Below are 21,066 nucleotides of genomic sequence, written 5' to 3'. Positions count from 1 at the left end.
GATTCGGGGAAAACCTGGAAAGGGAGAGGAAAGAGCCAGGGGAGGCGGAGGGGCCAAGAAGGCAGCGGCTGCTCCTCCCCGGCGGCCCCCGCTCACCTTCCCCCGGGGCGGAGGCACCGAGCGACAGCCGCATCGTCACCGCAGCTCCGTCCGGAGGCCATTCCCACCCCCCCCGCATCCCGCCGCCATCCCGCAGCGCTTCCGGGAGGTGCCGGAAGGCCTGGACGGTTGCCGTGGCAACACGAGGCGCTGCGGCGCCCCCGTTACCATGGAGACGGGAGGGCGGTGTGATGGGTCCTCCCCCCCTCCCCCAAGCCCCGCTGGTTTTTGAAAAGATGTAAATGATTATTGTCAATTTTCAGAAGGGAAAAGCATCCCCGGGGAGAGGCGTGGGAGAGCCAGCTCCAGCCCGGGTTCCCGCCCTCTGCCATGCACACGGGAGGCCCTGGGTGGGCCCCGCAGCTCCCCAGGCGCTTCCCTTCGGAGCTGTGTGTGAGGGGTGGGGTTGGGACCCGAGCCAGAGCTGCCTCTGCCCAGCCCACAGCCAGGCATCCTCCGTGCCAGGGTGCCACAAACTGGGCTGAACCTGCCGGACCAGCACCGGCTGTTGTGGGGTGCACGTACCCCAAAAAGGCCAGCGGTGGATGGAGGGTGCTCTGGGACGGGAGCTCCTTGTCCCCAGGAGCCCCTGGGGGAGTTGGGGGACACGCACAGCAGGCAAACAGACTCGGGAAAGTGTCTCCATGGATGCCGTTTTCTCTCTAGGAAAACCCTTCCATCCCCGGGGATCATCAGGGCACGGAGAGGCTCTGCTCGTCTTTTGGGATCTGCCCCAATCCCGCCCAGCAAAGCTGTCCTGGTGAGAGCTCCTGGGCTGGGGTGATGGAGTTTTTCAAGAAGAAACCAAAAGACAAGCACAGACCTGAACCTCTTTCATTTATTTATTTTTTATTCATTCTAACCACTGCTTATTTTGCTTGCTTGACTTCACGCCTTGACCATCTCCCCTTCTGGAAACAAAGCTGCCAAGAGCACTATCCTTTTTCTTAGAAAGCCGTTCTCCAAGGCGATATTTTGCTTTTCGAGTCAGAAACCCGCCCCAACCTTTATTTTTTATTATTTTATTTATTTTTTTATTTTTTTCCTTTAGAACCCAGATTTTCGATGTTCTGCCCCAAACGCTGATGCGCACACGAGACCCAACCGAGGCAGGGGGGGGTGGCGAGTCTCCTGGTGCCTAACTCCTGCATCACCATCTCCCCCTTTCCCCCGTTCTCTGCACGACCCCCCCTCCCCTGATTCCTTTTATGTTAATTAATTAAATTAATTTCATCTTTTAAGCCATTCCCAGCGCGCCCCGCACAGCCCTGGGCACCCCCCCGCGCCTCCAATGGCGGTCACTTGGTACGGCCCCGCTCTTCCCCCCCCTCCTTCCCCAGCCGAATGGTAGGCGCCGCCCGCGCTGATTGGCTGCCGGGCCCCGCAGTCCGCGCGAGCTGCGGGTGCCTCGGTGAGCGCCGCTCGGGCTCTCTCAGTCTCTCTCCCCCCCTTCCCTCAGACCGGGGACCGGCAGCAGGCGCCGCTATGGCTTCGGGTAGGTGTTTCCAAGGCCGGCGAAACTGAGGAGAGGAGAGAGGAAGGGGGGAGGAGGAGGAGGGGGTGTTTGGTGGCGGCTTTACTTCCCGTCTCTCAGCGCGGGTGCGGTAGGGCGCGATGCAGCGCCATGTGGCGCAGGTGGAAAAGGCCGCGGCCATGTTAGAAAAGGGAAACGCAGCCCCATCTTCCTCACCATCCCTTTATCGCCCCCCGTTTATCCTCCAGCTCCCGGAGATGGGGGAGGGGAGCCACGCCTCCTCCCCGGGGAGCCCCGCTCCGTGAGGCCGCCCGCATCCCGCCCCTTTCTGTCCGGGGCCGCGCTCAGCCCGGCCCCGCCCCCGTGGCGCAATGGGGTGGGGGGCAGGGGCTCAGCGGGGCGGACCCCTCGGGTGCTGCGTGGGGTGCAGGGCCTCGTTGTTAGGTTTGGGAGACCCTTTTTGTGCCACATCCCCTTTGGTGAGGGGTAGGGACCCCGCTGTGGCTCATGGCCGTCAGTGCGGGCCCCCCCTTCGGGCTGTGTCCCCCCTCCCTCCGTACCCTGGGTTTGTTCAGGCTCCCCTCGCTGGGAGATCTTAGCCCCCATTTTGGGTTTGGTTGTTCCCTCCCCCCCTTCTGCTTTGGGCTGTGTCCCTTTCCCCCTGGGTGAGTTGTGAACCCCCTTTTTATGTAGTGTCCCCCCCTTTGGGTTGTGTACCTTCCTGCTGGGACATCCCATTTTTGTTCAGCTCCCCCCCCTCATTAGGTCCTGTACAGAATGGGAAAAGGAATTCCAAGGCTGTAATTGCTTCATGGACTGAGCCACATTTTGTTATGGTTGAGTGATTTCAGTGTTACCTTCTGTTAGATGTATGAATGATAGATAATAGAATCATTAAGGTTGGAAAAGACCTCTGAGATAAAGTCCAATCATTATCCCAACACCACCGTGCCAGCTTAACCACATCCCTCATGTCCCACATTTACACAGCTTGGAAATCCCTCCAGGGATGGTGACTCCACCACTGCCCTGGGCAGCCTTGGCCATTGCCTGACCACTCTTTCAGGAAAGAAATTATCCCTAATATGCAATTTTAACCTCTCCTGTTTCAGCTTGAGGCCATTTCTTCTCATCCTTTCACTGGTTATGTGGGCTGAGAGACCAATCCCCACTTCACCACAACCTCCTTCCAGGCAGTGGTAGAGAGCAATAAGGTCACAGCCTTCTCCAGATTAAAAACACCCCCAGTTTCCTCAGTTTGTGTTTCTCCAGACCCTTCATTACTCTTCAGACTCAATGTCCTTCTTGTAGTGAGGAACACACTACTCAAGGTGTGAGTACAGGGGAACAGTCACCTCCCTACCCTGCTGGCCACACCGTGTCTGATGCAGGCCAGGATGCTGGTTGCCTTCTGGGCTAGCTGGGCACATGCTGGCCCGTGTTCATCCTGCTGTTAACCAGCACCTCCAGGTCCTTTTCCACCAGGTCCTGTTCTTCCCCAGGCCTGTAGCATTGTCTGGGGTTGTTGTGACTGAAGTGTGGGACCCAACACTTGGCCTTGTTGAACCTCAGGCAGTTTTTATCCAGCCTGTAGAAAACCAAAACAAAGCAAGATATGTTAAAGAACTCCTTTAGTGCAAGGACAAAACATGAGAAGAAAACATGTCCAAAGATACCATTAAGTGATTTCAGACCATGAAGTTTTCTACAAATTAGTGAAGTTAGGAGGCAAAATAAAACCACTTCCCAAACCCCAGGCAGTTACAGCTGAGCACCTAGGAGTGCTTAATCTGTTTCTGCTACGTGGAGATGCTGAAACATTGGATTATTTTTCTTCTCAGAATGTTACAGGAACACTGCTGCTTCTTAATGTGAATTCCTTTGGATGAGAACTGCCATTTGCAAATGTTCACAGCAGGTTCTTCTATCATAAGAGGAATATCTTTCCTGGGCTGTGCAAGGTGACTGCTATGCTCCACTTCATTCACAGGGAATTTTTCTGTGGGCTTTTTAAACATTCAGGGAAAAAATGTCTGTCCATCCAGGAGCTTCCAGAATAAACTATCTTGTTTCCAGAAGTATTTCCACAATTTTGTCCTCACTGAGCTCACCAAATTAAATCGATCAGAAGTCTGTGGGCTAAGAGGTCCAACAAAAGATGTAGAAAAATGTACAAATAAAGGAAATTCCTCTGGTTCTGTGTATTTATATTTTAAAGGCTCTTTATCTGGTTGCTTTCAGACTTTTCCAAAATTTTGTGGCTTGGCAGAACTTTGTAAGGGAGAAACTAAGATCAAATGCAGTCCTTCAGTTTATAGCTATTTACGTGCTCACTCAAGAGAAACCATTTGTATTCTTTGCTTTAATTAGCATTGATGACATGAATTTTAGAGTTAAAACATAATTTTAGAATATCATTACCTATTTAATAGTAATCTTTGTGATCATTTAGATTGAAAGCATGTAAACATTTGGCGTGGTCTTAAGTTGTGCCAGGGGAAGTTTAGGTTAGATATTAGAAATTAGAAAGAATTTCTTTCTGGAGAGGGTGATCAGGCATTGGAATGGGCTGCCCAGGGAAGTAGTGGATTCTCCATGTCGGGAGATATTTCCAAAGAGCCTGGATGTGGCACTGAGTGCCATGGCCTGGGAACGCACAGGGGGTGGACTTGGGTTCAAGGGTTGGACTTGATGATCTCTGAGGTCCCTTCCAACCCAGCCAGTTCTATGATTCTATGGTTCTATGATCAGAATGAATCGGATAAGAAAGAAAATGGAAAATATTGGCATGGAAATGAAAGTATCTTGTAGAACTGTTTGTGTTTTTCTAACTCTCTGATGATTCCCCGGAGGAACAAAAAGCTTAATTTCTAGAAGGAATTCTATGATTCTATGATTTGCCCATTTCATTAAAAGCAATGGCCCTGTTTGAGTTGCACTTCTGCATTATTTTGGGGTTGTTTTTCTTTTTAATTTTTTTCATTATGAAAAGGCAAGGAGTTACTTGTGTAGCAGTACAAAAAGAGGAGATTGTTTCACACCTGAGTGCAGCTGCTTCACAGGACACAGGAAAGGAAATACTATTTTGTCTCAGGTTTTGGTAAACCTTTCTCTTACAGAATCTGAAATTTGATGGCTTTGTGTTTTGAAGGATGCTTTCCTATTTCAAGGGTTGCACTTGATGATCTCTGAGGTCCCTTCCAACCCAGCCAATTCTATGATTCTATTAAAAATAACTGCTTTGGGTCTGAGTAGCTTTGCTGGGTTTATGCCTGTGCTTGAGTCTGTGTGTAAGTTCTGGCAGGATGGGATTTGTAACCAGGTGAGGGAGGTATAATGAACACACTCTCAGCAATTTGATAAGTGTTTTGATAGGAAAATGGTTCTGGTTGATTGTAATTTATGACATATACTTTACATTGCAATTAACTTGTGGTTTCAACTTTTTAGGCAGTTTTAGAGGTGGAGTTGGAAGGAGAACGTGGGGGCGAGACTGAAATCAGAGCAGTTCCTGGTAGATGTTGCTAGACTGGGACACCACAACATTTATACAGATTTGTGAGGTGATTTGGAAGGAACTATAAAATTGCAGAGCTGTTGCCCAGAGTGACAGCACTGGTGAGGCTGGTGGGGAAAGGAAGAAAGGGTTTTGAAGGTGGGAATTTCAAGCCAGAATGTTAAAAGGGATTGAGACTCCTGCACAGAAAGTGAGATCAGCAGAGTTGGTGTGGTGAAGGAGGCAGCAGGGCATGGAGCATCTCTGCTCCATGGTGTCTCTGGAGAGGTGAAGCCTGCACCTGACCATCCAAATTCTGAAGGACCCCAGGTTGGAGCCTTCTGTGTGTGTTCTGTGTGCCTGCATCTGCTGTGTGCACTTGGCTTGGGCAACAAAATCCTTAGGAGTGTGTGTTTACCCCTTAGAGGTTTTAACACCTGGAAATGTGGGGTTTTGCAGAAGGAAATCCATCATTGTGCAGTTAATGAGACAGAACAATGTGATAAAGTAAATCAGTAAAGAGAAAACACTCTGTGAGTTGAATTCCAGCAAGCAGGTAGTAGGGGTCTTCATAATGCTGATGGCTTTGGCAAATGAGATGCTTTACTTAAAATAAAGATCCAGTCATTTGAGTGAAATGTTTTTCTTTTAAACTTGAGGTCATATTTGGAAATCTGTATTCTTCCAGTGTGTTTCAAGGATCAATTTATGTGATCACTGGAATAGCATTCATTACACCTGCCTGGACAACTTGTGTTGTGTAAATGTTTCATTCTTGCATGGTCTTCATCCTTGATTTTTGCATCTTCAGAGCCTTCTTTGCTAGGCAGAGCTTTCTTGGGGGGGTTCAGTAGGACTGACCTACTTAGCTTTGCTTGAGTAATTAAACTGCTGCATTCTGTTAATTGATGGTGGCCCTGTATTCAGCAGCCATTAGAGGGACTTGTGCAGTCCTGAGTCTTTGGAGACACAGAGTGAAAATGGGATTCAGATTCTTCAAAAAAAAAGTTCAGGGTGGCTGTACCTGCATCATGTCCCCTGCACCCCATGCTTCTGGCTTTCTGTTCTCCCAGTCTTTGCATTTCTTTTTTATTAATAAAGGGGAAGTCTCATTCTTCAGGGAAATCCAGTGTGCTTGAACCTTTCTTACAATAAGTAGAGGAATAAACTGTTATTTGGAAGTTCTCAATCTGACTTACTTCTTTTTCTAGATTCTGGAAGTTACAGTCAGTCTGGGGGCCAGCAGAGGTATGTGTGGGTTTGCTTTTGTTTTTTGTTTTTTTTTAATTAGCAGTTAAATCTGCAAAATAAAAGGTCATTAAGGATTCCCAGCCTGGTGTTTGAATCTTTGGGCATGATACAGTGTTGATCCATTTTGAAGCTTGCTGCCCTGGGCTTTTATAATAAAGGAAAACAATTTATATTCCAGTCAGTGAAACAGAACATGAAAAACAGAAGCATGAAAATCATGGCTAATTCTGACTGCTAATGAAAGCTCCAAGGTTCTGTGCCTGAGTTTGAGTTTATAGCTGGGTATGATGGGAGTTTCAGCACGTGGTTCTGTCAGCTCTGTCTTAAAGTGGCAGAATAAAGAGTTAAGTATGATCTAAAGATAATGCAGTTTTTTATTATATCAAGGTTGAATATTCTTAAAAATACCAGACAGTAGTTGATTAAAATAAAATCTACTGTGGAAGAATACACTGGAAAAGTTAAGATGTCTTGGTCACATATTTTCTGTGATTTTTAAGATTCTGTCAAATTACAGCAAGCCAAACTTTCATGTACTTAATATTTGTACTTGAAACAGAGCAGAAATTAAAATAACTCTTGGCTTGTGGCAGCCCATTATTTTAATCACTGGTTTATTCCTGCAGTTCTGATATGCCTGCAACTGCAGTACTCTGATTAAACATCTATTTTAGAGGGAAGAGAAATGTAAAATAATACCAAAAAAACCTTTCCTTTCCATGTGGAGGGCACTGGAAGCACTCACCAAATGCTGTTTTCTCTTGCAGCTATTCATCCTATGGCAATCAGGGCAGTCAGAGTTATGGACAAGGACAGGTAAGTTGAAAAAAAACCTGGGTGTCTTTAAAGAAAGGTGCTCATTGAGTAAAAATAATTGTTCCTGAGCTGGGAAGAAGTCCACTCTCAGCTGTGCTTGCTGTTTGCAATCATATCTAGCAAAGGAAAGCTGTAATTATCTGCTGTGGAAATTACACTTATTTGGGTCTGTTCTTTAAATCTCAGGGGTATTCTGGTTATGGGCAGAGTGGAGACAATTCCTCCTATGGACAGAACTATGGAAGCTACCATGGGAACTATGGACAGAACCAAACAGGTTTGGCTAGCTTGTTACATTCATTGGCAGTAGTTAAAAGGTGAATATTTACTAAAAAAAAAAAATATTTCTTCCTCAATTTCCAGGTTATGGCCAAGATTCCCAGGGGTACGATGATGAATCCGGTTATGAAAATCAGAGTCAGAGCTCCTACAACCAGCAGCCTTACAGCAGCCAGGGGCAGCAGAAAGGGTCATCCAGAGGGTAAGGATGCTGAGATTAACAGTATTGAAAGTATTGTCAAGTAATTGTGCATTTTTATCACTGCTAAAAAAGGCCAACTAGCTGAAAATCCCTGTTTTGAAGACATTTTTAAGGGCGGAAAGAACAGGAGGAACAGGAGAGTGTTTCTTTATGTGGGAAGGAAGGAAGGATGCAGTTGTTTTGATGTCAAGCCCTACTGGGGGGGATAAATTTTAGAAATCTAGTCTTTGGGGAGTGACTGCAGTGAAGGCTGGACTTGGTAGAAGTATTTTGATTAAGAAAAAGGTAGATCAAATACCTCTCCAGTCACATTCTTTTGTATAAACTTACTCTTTATTAACATCAAGTAAGCTGTTAGCAAGGAAGTTTGCAGCTGTTCTTAGATTTGCAGGCTTCTTACCTGACTTAGAATGCCTTTTTTTCTGATGAAAGAGGAGGAAAGGATTTGGAAGCATCATTTAAGAACTATCTTTTCTTTTTCCAGCTAAGTAGGATTCTCAAAACATTGTGGTTTTATATCCTCATTAATAACTTCAATGTACTTGTCCATCCTGCACTCTGATTCAGACCTTTACAGTATTACAGATTACAAACTGGTTAAATGATGGTGTACTTGAACCAGTTTCAGGAGGATTAATGATACAACATTTAAAGTATGTTGGAAAATACAGCCTAACTTTCTGTAACAATTATAAAGCCACTTCATTATCCAGTTTACAAGCTTCCTGCATACACCCCAAGGTTACTGCTTGCTTGAGACCTTTATTAAGGCCCATGTGATTTCTTTAAAATACCCTGTCATGTACTGTAAACTTCATTCTTGTGTCCAAGGTCCAAATATTTCTTTGGTTTCTTTTTTTTTTGCAAACAGATAAAGCAATCTGGACTTCAGTAAACCTGTATTTGGTTTCTGGTTTTGTAGTTACCATGACAAAACATCTTAATATAAACAAGCAAGGTTTTAATCTGCCAGCAGTAGGTGGTGTCTCTCAAAGTGTCTTTTTCAGATCCCTAAAGACAGCAGGAACATGGTAAAGTTTTGCTTTGCTTTCTCCTTGTTTATTAGAGCTGTACAAAGGCACAGGACTAAGCAATAATGGGTTTTTTTTTACTCTGTAGACATCTAGTAGGAAAAAAATGCAGTTGGGCATAAATCTTCCAATGAGTTGGTTTTGACCAAGAAAATTCAAGACACTGGAGAACTGTATGATTGTAAGAAGTAGAGAGACACTGAGAAATTAAATGCTGGAAACTTTCAGGGGGATGTCCACAAAACTGTTGCACTCACATCCTAAGGAAGGAGAATTGGCAAATGGTGGATGCTGTTAATGATGCTGCCCTTGCTGGTGATGGTGCAAGGGCTAAAGCAGAGCTGACTTTTTTTGAAGTGAAAAGACTGACAAAAATCTTCACAATCTCTTTGGCACCTGGATTAATTATGCTAAAGCCAGGATCTAGGCTAGAACTGGGAGAGAGCATATTAGGTGGTATTTACACAGATGAGTTATTTTTAGATTGGTTGGACCCAGTGGATTTAAATCTCAGAGTGTTCTGAAAAGCTGGTGGAAAAATTCTGTAGCCTCTTAGATTTATTTTTCATTTGTTTTTCTGAGACATTTGATTTAACAAGCAAGATTGCCAAAGAGTGGAGGGTGGCAAATCTTTTGAAAAAAGGGTGGAAGCAAGGAGGAGGAAAAGAAGAGTGGCAGAGATCAGTTTGTTAATTTCAGTTGCTGAAAACATAATAACAGTTAAGCTGCTACTGAGTACCCAGGGAGAAGACAAAGGTATGACTAAGAGCATCATTTCCTGGGTGCAATTTGTTTCTCATAAAGCTGTTTAGTGTCTTTACTATGAAAGGATGACCTAACTGGAACAATAGTTCTCTTGTTGATCTAGATTTTCAAAATAGTTGTGTTTCTGCTCTGAATGCTGAAGTAGCCCAGGGAAGGATGATGTGGGTGAGGCTTTCTTGTGGTTGCTACAAATTTATTAATCAGTGAAGATTTCCAACTCCCTCAATAGTCATATGGAGTTGGAGCATCCTAGGTGTGATACTGGTCAGTGTTTCTGGTGGGATAGTATTTTTAGATGACACTAAAGAACTAAAGAAGTGTGTTAAAAGAACATCACAAGAGTTAGAAAAGCTCTTGGCCAAATGGTAGGAGGCCCAGAAAAATCCAGGTTGCAGTTGGATGAAAGCAAAATTTTGTGGATTTTATTTTTTTCTTTTTTGAAGGCTGGAAGGATCAGCTGCACCATACAACCTGAGCAGTGGGTGTCCTCCCTGCAGGTCTGTAGAGGAGGATTTGGCTGTTAGTGGGTCCTGAGTAATTATCCATCAGCCATTGTCATGCTCCTGGGCAGGGGGGGCAAAGCAAGCGTGGTGCTGGGGTGTGTAAAGGGAGAGCTGCTCTTGAGTCACATTTCCATGGGAACTGAGGATGCCTGAGGACATGATGGTAAAGTATGGTTTTTTTCTTGGAAGCCAGGTGTATCCCAGCAGAGGTGAAACACAGAGTATTGTCACATCTGTGTGGCAGTAGTGACTGGGAGGTAACTCTGATGAGGAAGTTTGAGTAATGTCATCGATTTTCAGCCATTATTTTGCTCTCTCTTCTGTGAACATTTAGCTATTAATACAAATTCTGTTTATTTTAAGTGGAAGAGGCTCTTATGAACAAAAGTCAAACTATGGTCAGCACCAAAGCTCTTATGACCAGCATTCAAGCTATGGACAAAACCAAGACTCTTATGACCAGCAGTCAAGCTCATATGACCAGCAGTCGGGCTATGGCCACCAGGGCTCATATGACCAGCAGTCGGGCTATAGCCACCAGAGCTCATATGACCAAAAATCAGGCTATAACCAGCACCAAAGCTCATATGGCCATTCTCAGCAGTCCTACCAGTCTCAGAAGGGAAGCTATAGCCACAACAGCCAAGGTAAAATTCACAGGTTGAATTCAATATTGGCTAATAAAATTTGAAGAGAAAGACTGTGAAATAGTTGGATTTCCTTCCACAGGCAGTTGGTTTGATGAATAGTTCAAGTTCTTTTCTCCACGTTGATACTCTTCATAGAATCATAGAATCATAGAATCCTAGGGGTTGGAAGGGACCTCGAAAGATCATCTAGTCCAACCCCCCCTGCCAGAGCAGGGCCACCTAGAGTACATCGCGCAGGAACGTGTCCAAGCGGGTTTTGAATGTCTCCAGTGAAGGAGACTCCACAACCTCCCTGGGCAGCCTGTTCCAGGGCTCTGTCACCCTTACAGTAAAAAAATTTTTTCGAATATTCAACTTGAACCTCCTATGCTCCAATTTACACCCATTACCCCTTGTCCTATCACTGGTAATCACTGAGAAAAGCCTAACTCCATCTCCCTGACACTCGCTCCTTACATATTTGAAAACATTGATGAGGTCACCCCTCAGTCTCCTTTTCTCCAAACTAAAGAGACCCAGCTCCCTCAGCCTTTCCTCATAAGGGAGATGTTCCACTCCCTTAATCATCTTCGTAGCTCTGCGCTGGACTCTTTCAAGCACTTCCCTGTCCTTCTTGAACTGAGGGGCCCAGAACTGGACACAATACTCCAGGTGTGGCCTCACCAATGCAGAATAGAGGGGGAGGAGAACCTCTCTTGACCTACTAACCACACCCTTCCTAATGCACCCCAGGATGCCATTGGCCTTCTTGGCCACAAGGGCACATTGCTGGCTCATGGTCATCCTCTTGTCTACCAGGACCCCCAGGTCTCTTTCACCTACACTGCTCTCCAGCAGGTCAGCCCCCAACCTATACTGGGACATCGTGTTGTTCTTCCCCAAATGCAAAACTCTACACTTCCCCTTGTTGAACTTCATCATGTTTCTCTCTGCCCAACTCTCTAGCCTGTCTAAGTCTCTCTGAATGGCCGCACGGCCTTCCGGTGTGTCAGCCACTCCTCCCAGCTTAGTGTCATCAGCAAACTTGCTGAGGGTACACTCTATACCCTCATCCAAGTCGTTGATGAAGATATTGAACAACACTGGTCCCAGTACCGACCCCTGAGGGACTCCACTAGTCACACACCTCCAACCAGATTCTGCCCCATTGACTACAACTCTCTGACTCCTTCCTTTCAACCAGTTCCTGATCCACCTCACTACCTGATCACCAAACCCACACTTGGTCAACTTATCTACAAGGATGCTGTGAGAGACGGTGTCAAATGCTTTACTGAAATCAAGATAAACCACATCTACCGCTCTTCCATCATCTATCCACCTAGTAATTTCCTCATAGAAGGCTATGAGGTTAGTCAAACATGATTTACCCTTGATAAAACCATGCTGACTGCTCTTGATGACCCCCATGTCCTTGATATGCCTGGAGATAGCGACAAGAACAAGTTGTTCCATCACCTTTCCAGGGATGGAGGTGAGGCTGACCGGTCTATAGTTACCCGGGTCCTCCTTTTTGCCCTTTTTGTAGACTGGAGTGACATTTGCTATTCTCCAGTCCTCAGGCACCTCTCCTGTTACCCATGACTTACTGAAGATGATGGAGAGTGGCCTAGCAATGACCTCCACCAGTTCCCTCAGCACCCTTGGATGCATTCCATCTGGACCCATCGACTTATGGATGTCCAGATTACTCAGCTGATCCCTAACCCAATCCTCATCTACTATGTCAAGCTCCTCATCTATCTCGACTACTTCTGGGGCTAAATGAATCTGGGGCTCATGCGGAAACCCTGCAGGAGTAAAGACAGAGGCAAAGAAGGTGTTCAGCACCTCTGCCTTCTTTATATCCTCTGTCACCAGGGCTCCCATCTCATCCCTTAGTGGGCCAATATTGCCTCTAGTGTTAGTTTTACTAGCTATGTATTTGAAAAAGCCCTTTCTATTATCCTTAACCTGACTTGCAAGGTTAAGTTCCAAGGAGGCCTTAGCTTTCCGAATTGCCTCCCTACATCCTCTGACGACAGTCCTGTATTCCTCCCAAGTGACCAGCCCCCCCTTCCATGATCTGTAGATTTTCCTTTTCCACTTAAGTTTTCCCAGCAGTTCCTTTTTTAACCATGCAGGCCTCCTAGCTCCCTTACTGGATTTCCTAACCATAGGGATGCTCTGATCCTGTGCTTGCAGATAGTGGTCTTTGAATATTGACCAGCTATCTTGAGCCCCTTTATCTTCTAACACCCTGTCCCATGGGATTTCTCTTAACAGTTGATTGAGGAGGCCAAAGTTTGCCCTGCGGAAGTCCAGGGTTCTGGTCCTACTGGGCATTCTGGTCCTTCCACACAGGATCCTGAACTCAACCATCTCATGATCACTGCAGCCAAGGCTGCCATTGACCACCACTGCTTCAACAAGGCCCTCCTTGTTGGTTAGTGGAAAAACTCTTGGGGCCCCAAAATGGTTGGAGTTGCATTTGTTGGAGGCAGCCTCACAGAGTCCATCTCCCTGAGTCCTGCAAATTCTTCATGGAATTTTCTTCTTAAGCTATTTGGAACCTTCTTCCTGCATAAGGGTGACATGTCTTGATCAGTCATGAAGAGTTTTTGCACTTCACATTCCAGCTTTATGCTGTGTAGGTGAACTGTGAGAGAGAAGGAAATGAGACCTGTGAGATCTACTGAGTTTGGGGGTTTTTTTTCAGTAACTTGACACAGGCAGCACAACCCACACTCTTTATCCTTGTTCTGTCTTCAGTGATGTCATTTGCAAACTGGCAAGGCTCTGGGGGAGCAGAATGAAATTCTGTGTGTTTAATATTTGGAAAAGGGAGTGTAATTAAAGCAGAGAGTGTTTACATTCTGAGACACCACGTGGCCCTGAGCACCGAGGGAGATAACTGGAACAAAATCCAACTTTTGCTCCGTTACTTTGCGGTGCAGATAATGGAAGAGAGATTAAGGACTTGATGCTTTCCAGATGTTAAGGACAGACTTTGGGAGAGGGGGAGAGGGATGGCTGATGAGGGGGGGATTTGCACTGAACTGCTCTGCACTCATCTTGTGTTTTGTGTTACTCATCCCCCCAGATGATCGCCGTGAAAAGAGTAGGTATGGAGAAGATAATAGAGGATATGGCGGGTCACAGGGAGGAGGTAGAGGGGGCTATGACATGGATGGAAGAGGTCATATGTCTGGATATGGGTAAGTGCCTGCAGTTCTTTATCCTTGTTTCTTATTATTTAGCTGTTTAAAAGTTTTGTTTACTATAGATCTATTCCTAATGTGGTTCAGATTTCAGTTTCCCAAACTGGGAGGTTTCTAACATTAAACCAGTCAGCATTTTGCAGAATGCATTTTGCCTAAGAAAAGCTTTGAGGTTCAGATAGGTTGAGACCAAGCATTTGGTTGGTAGGACAGAGAGCTGTGTTTTATTTACAATACAAAAGCTACCTGAGCCCATCCCTTGAAAAAAAGATGGTTTAAACCAGGTAAAAATCTGTTCTCAGTGTTAGGAAAACCAGCAGGCAGGAAAGGAGAAAGTTTTACAGAATTCATAGCTAAGGTAGATAACATTTTAGTAGGGAATTATTTTAACTTTCCAGAGATGAATCATTACTCTTAAGGTTGGCTAATTACCCTTCTGCTTCTAAATAATTTAGGAGTAGTTCAGTTAAAAAATTGCTCATCCTTTACTGGGTTTTTTTCTGTTTTAACCTTCCATTATAATACAGTTTTTATTATTTTAGCTGTCAGTCTAAAGACATTTATTTTAGGTAGATTTTAAATAGCAACAATACTGTTACCTTTTCTACCATTGCCCATTCCTGTCAAGAAAATTCATGCATATATTTAATTTTATGCTTGCAGATGATTTCCTGCATAGGTCTGAGAGATTGGGACCTTTGCTTTAAAATCCTATTGAATTAGGCCAGATGACATTATTATTTCTTAATAAACTGTCACAGTTGGTTACCTTTTATGACCCTCTGAAATAATTGGGGGTGTTGAGTGGTTGCTGATGTGAGAACATTGAAGCTTCCAGTGAGCTTTGAAGTGTTGCTTGTCAACATCACTTACCCTATAAGAGGCTGCAGAGTACTGGGTTATTGTAGAACTCCAGGTGAAGAGCTCTGATTACACAGTGCTGCCTGTTTGAACTGAATTAATTTAAATTAAAAAAAATACCCAATAGCATGTTAAGATTTGATTACTTTTTATTTATTGGTAAACCACTTTGGTAAAGTTACCTGCTCCTAAGATGGTCCCAAATTGTACTTTATGGCTTGTTTTGATGATGTAGTGGACCCTTTATCTCCTAATCAGGTGTGCTAGACCAAATACAAGTGTATTAATAGCTATAAAACCTCAGCAAACTGTAACATAAAATATAAACTTAACCAGAAAAGTAATTCCTAAGTCAACTTTCAGTTAAAACTGAATTTTTTTTAAATTACCCTTTGTATGGATAAGGGTTTTCCAAATTGCTATGATAAAACTGGATTTTTAAAAAGTTATTTATCTGAGCCCTTTCCAACAAGAGGAATGAATGTGAGCTTCAAAACCCATAGATTTTATCACTTGGAAACTTCTGTCTTTTTAAGCTAAAGCAAGCTAAATTAATGTCTGTGAAAATAAAGCCTCTTCCCATATTTGACCAAAATGTAAGAAAACTTTTGTGCACACATCCATGTAGACAGTAGCACTTCAACATTTCAGTGGACTTGAAAGCCAAGAGAAGGAAAAAAGTGGAGGCAAACAGAGAAGTGGGGGAAAATACAGCAAAATGGGAAGGCATTTATTAGGAGGTCTGTCTGCTTCTGTTGAGTGATGCAGTCTTTAATGCAGGTTGCAGTGAATTTTTCTGAGCCTACAGTGTCATGTTCATTCAGTCTTTCTGCATAATTATCATGGAGGATGCTGCTTCTGACTCATTGTTTTACTGAAGTCATGCTTGTTAGAAAGGTGCAAAAGGTTGAATTAAATAACACACTCTATAATCAAGGGGAAAATAACTTCTAATAAGGTAAGAAATCATGTTTAGTCCTATGAAAATACAGGATTTCAGGGGATGTTTTGGGTTTTAGTTCCTTGATTTTCTTTTTTTTCTCCCTCCCTGATAGCAGTGTGTGTAGGAATGTCAAATCTATTTCCAGTCCCTGGTTAGCATTTTCAGTTTTTTACTCCTTTCCCATTTTTAAGCTTAGCATTATATTGTGGAAATTCTGTAGCCATCAGGAAAGAATCTGTCTAAAAAATCTTGTCTAACTAGATACTTCTACTGCTTTAATAATGCAGGCTTTGATTTCTATAGAGGTTAGAAAATAATGTGTGGGGGAGTTCTAGCAGCACCAAAAAAATAACCCAGTTCCTTGACATTACAAAAAGACAAATCAACAGCTAATGAGATCACAGCAAATGTGTCTCTTCTGTCTTAGCTAGTAATTGAAATTTTGTCTCAGCTGGCATTTAAATGCCAGGAGAACATGTTGCATCTTGTATTTCATCAGTAGGAGCATCACCCTGTCACTGGGGTTCTGCAGCAGTGTTTCCTTATTTGCTCTCTCCTGCTGGGCCAGCAGAACCCCTTGGTTCCGAGTAGCATCACTGCCTTGCTGCTGCCCTGTCCTTGTGAGCCAGGGGCTTTGCCTCAAACATTGATTTTTTTCCCTCAAGTTTTTTGCAAGTTGCATTTTGCCTGTGAAAACTTGCCCTGCCTGCAAGACCTCTCAGCAGTCTGCAAAAAAAAGAAATGACTCTGGAATACTTGGTACAAAATCAAATTAGTGGTTTTAAATTTTGAGAGCTTTCATTTCTTTGACCTTTATAAAAGTCTTTCAGAATGCAGTTGGGAAGCTTAAGGTGTGATAGTTATTATCAAAACTAGAATGACTTGAATACATCATCTCTTGGTGATTGTATTGGTGCACTGAGCATTCCTTTCTTTGTAAAAATACATTCTTAACATGGAACTCCCACATGCTTGGTGAGATGCATGCTGGAGGCTGAAATTTTGTTCCCCTGCCAATATCTGATCATTTTTTAAAAAAATATATTCCTTGTATCTGTAAATTCTGCCTCTCAGTGGAGCTGTGCTTTTAATTTAAGTTCTTTCCAGCTGAAGTGAGCAATGTTCAGATGAACTCCATTTACTCTCAAGTAGGTGATGTTTAAATATATGACTGAGTACAGGGAGAAAAGAACATCTGATGACATTCCTCTCAGAGCAGTTTTTGTCACTCTGAATGGTGCCATGTACACATTGTGGCTGCTCCCAGTTCAGTCTTTTATTTTGTTGCCTTTGTTGGTGCCCTTGCTGAATTTTAGCTACCTCTTCATGGCTCTAAGGATGTGAAAACTCCAGACTCCATCCACTCACCCATCTGTTTGGTCTTGGGAAAGCAGTGGGCTCTGAACACTGCAGTTGGGTTTCCCACATGTTCTCTAACAACAGTGAGGGAAATAATTCAGTTTGAGACTTGAATTTTAGGTCTCAGTGAGGGGTAGATCTGAGGCTGTGTTTGACTTAGCTTGCTGCAGCATATCCACATTCCTCCTGATGATCTTAGGTACCTTTGCCTGGCAGTCTTAGGGAGGTAACACCCTGAAGCTTTATAAATCAGGTGAAATGGGACTTGAAAATGGAGGAAAGGATGAATCTATCATCAAAAGTGTCTGTCACTGAATTGATGCACATTTTGGTTTGGTTGGTTATGTAAGGTGAAGCAGGAGGCAACATGTTGAAGTTTACTTGGGCAAAAACATGTTTCTGCAGATGTTAATTAAAACCATTCAGAGTCATGGATTGGATTTGTTAATGGGGATGCAGAATTACTGCAACAGAAATTGAGAAATTAGGCATTTGACTGTGACTTCCTTTACACTTTCTATGTTCAGGTTGAGTCACTTCTCAGAGTCATTGTGCACAGTTTGAACCCCAGCATTGGGGGGAAATCTTCACTTCTGTAAAATCCCTGCTGTGTTGATCACAAATTTAAAATCTGCATGGTTTTAGTTTGCTGGATTTTTAAAAAAATTAATATATCTGCTGCTGTATACTTTCAAATCAGAAAACAGACCTGGTCTGGATAATGCTGTCCTGATGAACTGGGACCCTGATCTAGGGTTGGAAAACTCTGGTAACATTTGCATGGTTGAGGTATTCACTGCTGTTATTTCTGAGTCAAAATCCTAGAAAAAAGAACAGGCATCCTGCTGAAAATTGTTGTGTCATAATGAAGTTGGGTTTTTTAGCTGAAGTGAATTGTAGGTGGCAGAAAAGGTATTTGCAGTAAAGTTTTATGATCATCATTGTGTTTTTATCAGTCTTTGAAAATAGAAAGCCTTGAACAAAACCCAGCTCTGATGCTGCTATAAAATTCATTCATTTGACTTCTTTAGTGAGCAGAATGAATGACTTATGAGTAACTGGCACTGTGAGGCAGCATTCAGACTTTTTTCTGTGGAGAATCAATTTAAAATCTGCAGCAAAAATTTATTTTAAGAAAAGTCTCAGTAAAAATTATATGTTGTTGTAACAAATGTCTGATACTCCTTACATACTGTTACAGTATTGTCAGTCACCCTTCAAAGAATGTCTCCCTAAATCTCTAAATGATACCAGTTGAAACTATTTTCCTCTTATCCCTCACTTTGAACAGGTTTTATCACATAAAATGTTAAGAAGTAGCTCCTATTTATGACTTTGCATTCGCTTTAACAGAAAACAGATGAAATGTCAGAGAAGTTGCTCACTGATTCTATTTCCTTGCCTTTTGCTGGGGTGCTTGTGTCCCATGTTTGGACCCTGGTGTATTTACTGGTAAACAGATTGAATTAAAACCTGGAGTCACTTCTAGTTGTAAAGCACACTGGTGAAGAGGTTGCTCCTACTGGTGGAGTAGTTCCAGAGTCTGGAGATAACTCTGATCAGGGTTTAAACTGGTTTTATCTTAGCTGCTGGGTGTGAAAGCTCTCAAGATGAGGTGCAATGCCTGATTTTCAGGTAGTTATACATGGCAGTATGAGACACCTGGTTTATTGACTTTCCAAAAAAAAAAATCCAGTGGTTGTATTTTTTCCTGAAGGTTTTGAATGTTGATGACATTGTGTTCACAACACGGATGCAATTAAAAGTGAAAAATCCTATTAGTGCAAACCTTGACATTGAAATGAGTGAGGGTTTATTTTCATGCACATAACTGGAGGCTTAACATCCTGTTGAGAACCCCCCTCTTAACCTTTGAAAACTGTTGTATGTAATCTCTTAACTTGGTCTGCATTTTGTGCCACAGGTTTCAGAATGAATGAAATAAAACTTGATGGCCTCTGCTTTTGGAGCTCACATACACACACCCCTTCTCTGTAATGCCAAGTGCTAACAGAGCAGGAGGGCCTCAGAGAATGGCTGATCCTGCTCATTTGTGCCCCCCCCCGCATATAAATGCATAATAATGGAGGTTAATTAACTTCAGGTCTTCTTACTTCTAGGAAAGTACTAAAGTACTAATTATTCCTAAGCAGCAATTACATCTATTTAATCAATTGAAGCCCATTAACCTTCACGGAAATAATGTTTCTGTTTTAATCCCTAGTTTACCAGCAGTCATTTTGGCTGAAGGGATGGGAGAAAGTATGGAAACAATGCCATGTCTCTGGGTTACTTTAAAATATTCTTTAGGGCTTCTCTTCTCCAGTGCAGCACCCTGGGAGAATATTCACTTTTCATGTAATTTAATCTTTGCACATGAATGAGTAGTGAGGAGAACGTAGAGATGGTGCTTTAGCTGCCAGACAGTAACTCTCAACTTGTGATCAGTTAACTGTAGATTGAGCCTTGGGCTCAGCACGTAGAGACTTAAGGAAGAAATCATTTCTTCAGTTTTTCCTCTGCAGTGGTGGTGACCGTGGTGGCTTCAAAAATTATGGTGGTAAGTGCCGAGTATCCAAAAATGTTTCAGTGGAAATCCTTTATAAATCTAAAAGCCACCAATATCTTGTTACTATCTAGTAGAAGCATTATATAGAGTTTTGGTGAGGCTGGTGTGTTCATCAGTTTTAATAGAACTTTTAGAAATAAGCTGGATTTCTGCTTTGTCAAATTGCATGAAAGAATTTGTGGAGACAGTGACATTCACCGGAGTTTTTTCTTTTCTTTTTCTTTTTTTAAATTTTTGTTAGAAATGCTTCTTAGAAAGGTACTAGAGGTTAAAAAAAAAAAGTGGTAAACTGCTTGGTGATCTGACAACCAGCATTTGCAAGACAACACCAGCACAGCACCAGTGTGGCAACTGCCACATGCTGCAAGTTAAAGAACACGTTAACGTCCTACAGACACCTTCTGTTGAACGTTTAATCTAAATATTCTCTAGATCTCTGGTTAAAGTTTTAGATCTTAGATGCATTGCATACGTACTTTGAATATTTTCTTGTCTCTAAAAAGGTCGCTTGAAAATGTTTTGCTAAAAATAGTCTTTTTTATTTTTTTTTAAAAACTTGTTTCATAGGTCAAAGGGATTATGGACCGAGATCAGATGCTGGTAAGAAAACAAGCAGTGGGTGGGAGTGAATTGTAGCTCTTAGGTTCTTGCTTGTAAAATGTATGTCCTGAAAGATGGACATGGTTGCAATTCTCATGGCTCAGGAGAAATTTAGCTAAAACTTGTCTTTCTTGAAAGAAATTTATTTTATTAAAGTGCATGTGAATTTTTGGATGTATTTTCATGTAGCAAGTAAGAATTTGCTGGTGGACTTTGAGTCTATTTGAGCCAAGCAGCTGCTTTCACTGCCATAACACTTCTGCTAAGTTTGAATTACTTAAAACATGCACTGCTCTATCATGGGTTTGGAGGTGTGTGCCCAGTTATAAAGATTGTCACAACAGACCCTGAGAACTTGCATCTGTAGCATTTGCCCACTGGAGTGCTGGGTGACCAGAGATGTTCTCTCTTTTTTTAAAAGAGTTATGGTGAGGAGGTAGCACTGGACACCAGCAGCAGTGCTCAAAGTCCCAGCCAGTCTGGGGAGTCTTCTTTCTTCACACTTTGGCTTTTGTACTGAATCCTGAATGCTTAAGATTGTGTCTATTGCACCTCACCTGCATTTTCTCTTGAAGATGAAGCAGCTGCACACAACACTTGTTTGCTATTATCTACACTTCAAAAGAAGCAGTTAAAAGGTACAGCAATTTAGCAAATTACTTCTGTTGTTTCTGGAAGCCATCCCACCTTTTTTTTTTGGAGCTATGGCCTCCTGGACACAATACACTCCTTGCTAGCACGAGGTCACACTGCCACCTGCCTGCTCCTCATGAAGGCTGCAGAGGACACCAAAGCACAGGTAGGAGTATTCACAGGACTTCAGTCTCAGAGAAAAATAAGAAAGGAGCAGGAGAAGTCTGCAGCTGTGGGATAGAGGGCAGGGACAGCTCACCACCAGCTTAACTACCAGGTTTTGCAACCAGCAGAGAGCTAGGGTGAGAACAGCAGTGCCATCTCAACCAACATCA

General features: G+C 43.2%; 1 protein-coding gene across 1 annotated transcript; it reads left to right on the top strand.

The window, feature by feature from the left end:
- Positions 1-1,475: 1,475 nt before the first annotated feature.
- On the top strand, positions 1,476-20,325 carry LOC115599388 (TATA-binding protein-associated factor 2N-like). The gene is made up of 10 exons (XM_030462676.1): positions 1,476-1,594; positions 6,281-6,317; positions 7,088-7,136; positions 7,323-7,413; positions 7,500-7,617; positions 10,280-10,563; positions 13,649-13,763; positions 19,455-19,489; positions 20,066-20,098; positions 20,288-20,325. Exons 1-10 carry the CDS (start codon positions 1,585-1,587, stop codon positions 20,323-20,325), a joined length of 810 nt encoding a protein of 269 aa, XP_030318536.1. The 5' UTR covers positions 1,476-1,584.
- The last annotated feature ends 741 nt before the right edge of the window (positions 20,326-21,066 follow it).

Source organism: Calypte anna, chromosome 19 (assembly GCF_003957555.1).
Source record: "Calypte anna isolate BGI_N300 chromosome 19, bCalAnn1_v1.p, whole genome shotgun sequence".
Taxonomy (NCBI): Eukaryota; Metazoa; Chordata; class Aves; order Apodiformes; family Trochilidae; genus Calypte; species Calypte anna.
Note: the sequence above shows the minus strand (reverse complement) of the source record. Positions and strands in the feature narration are given on the sequence as shown.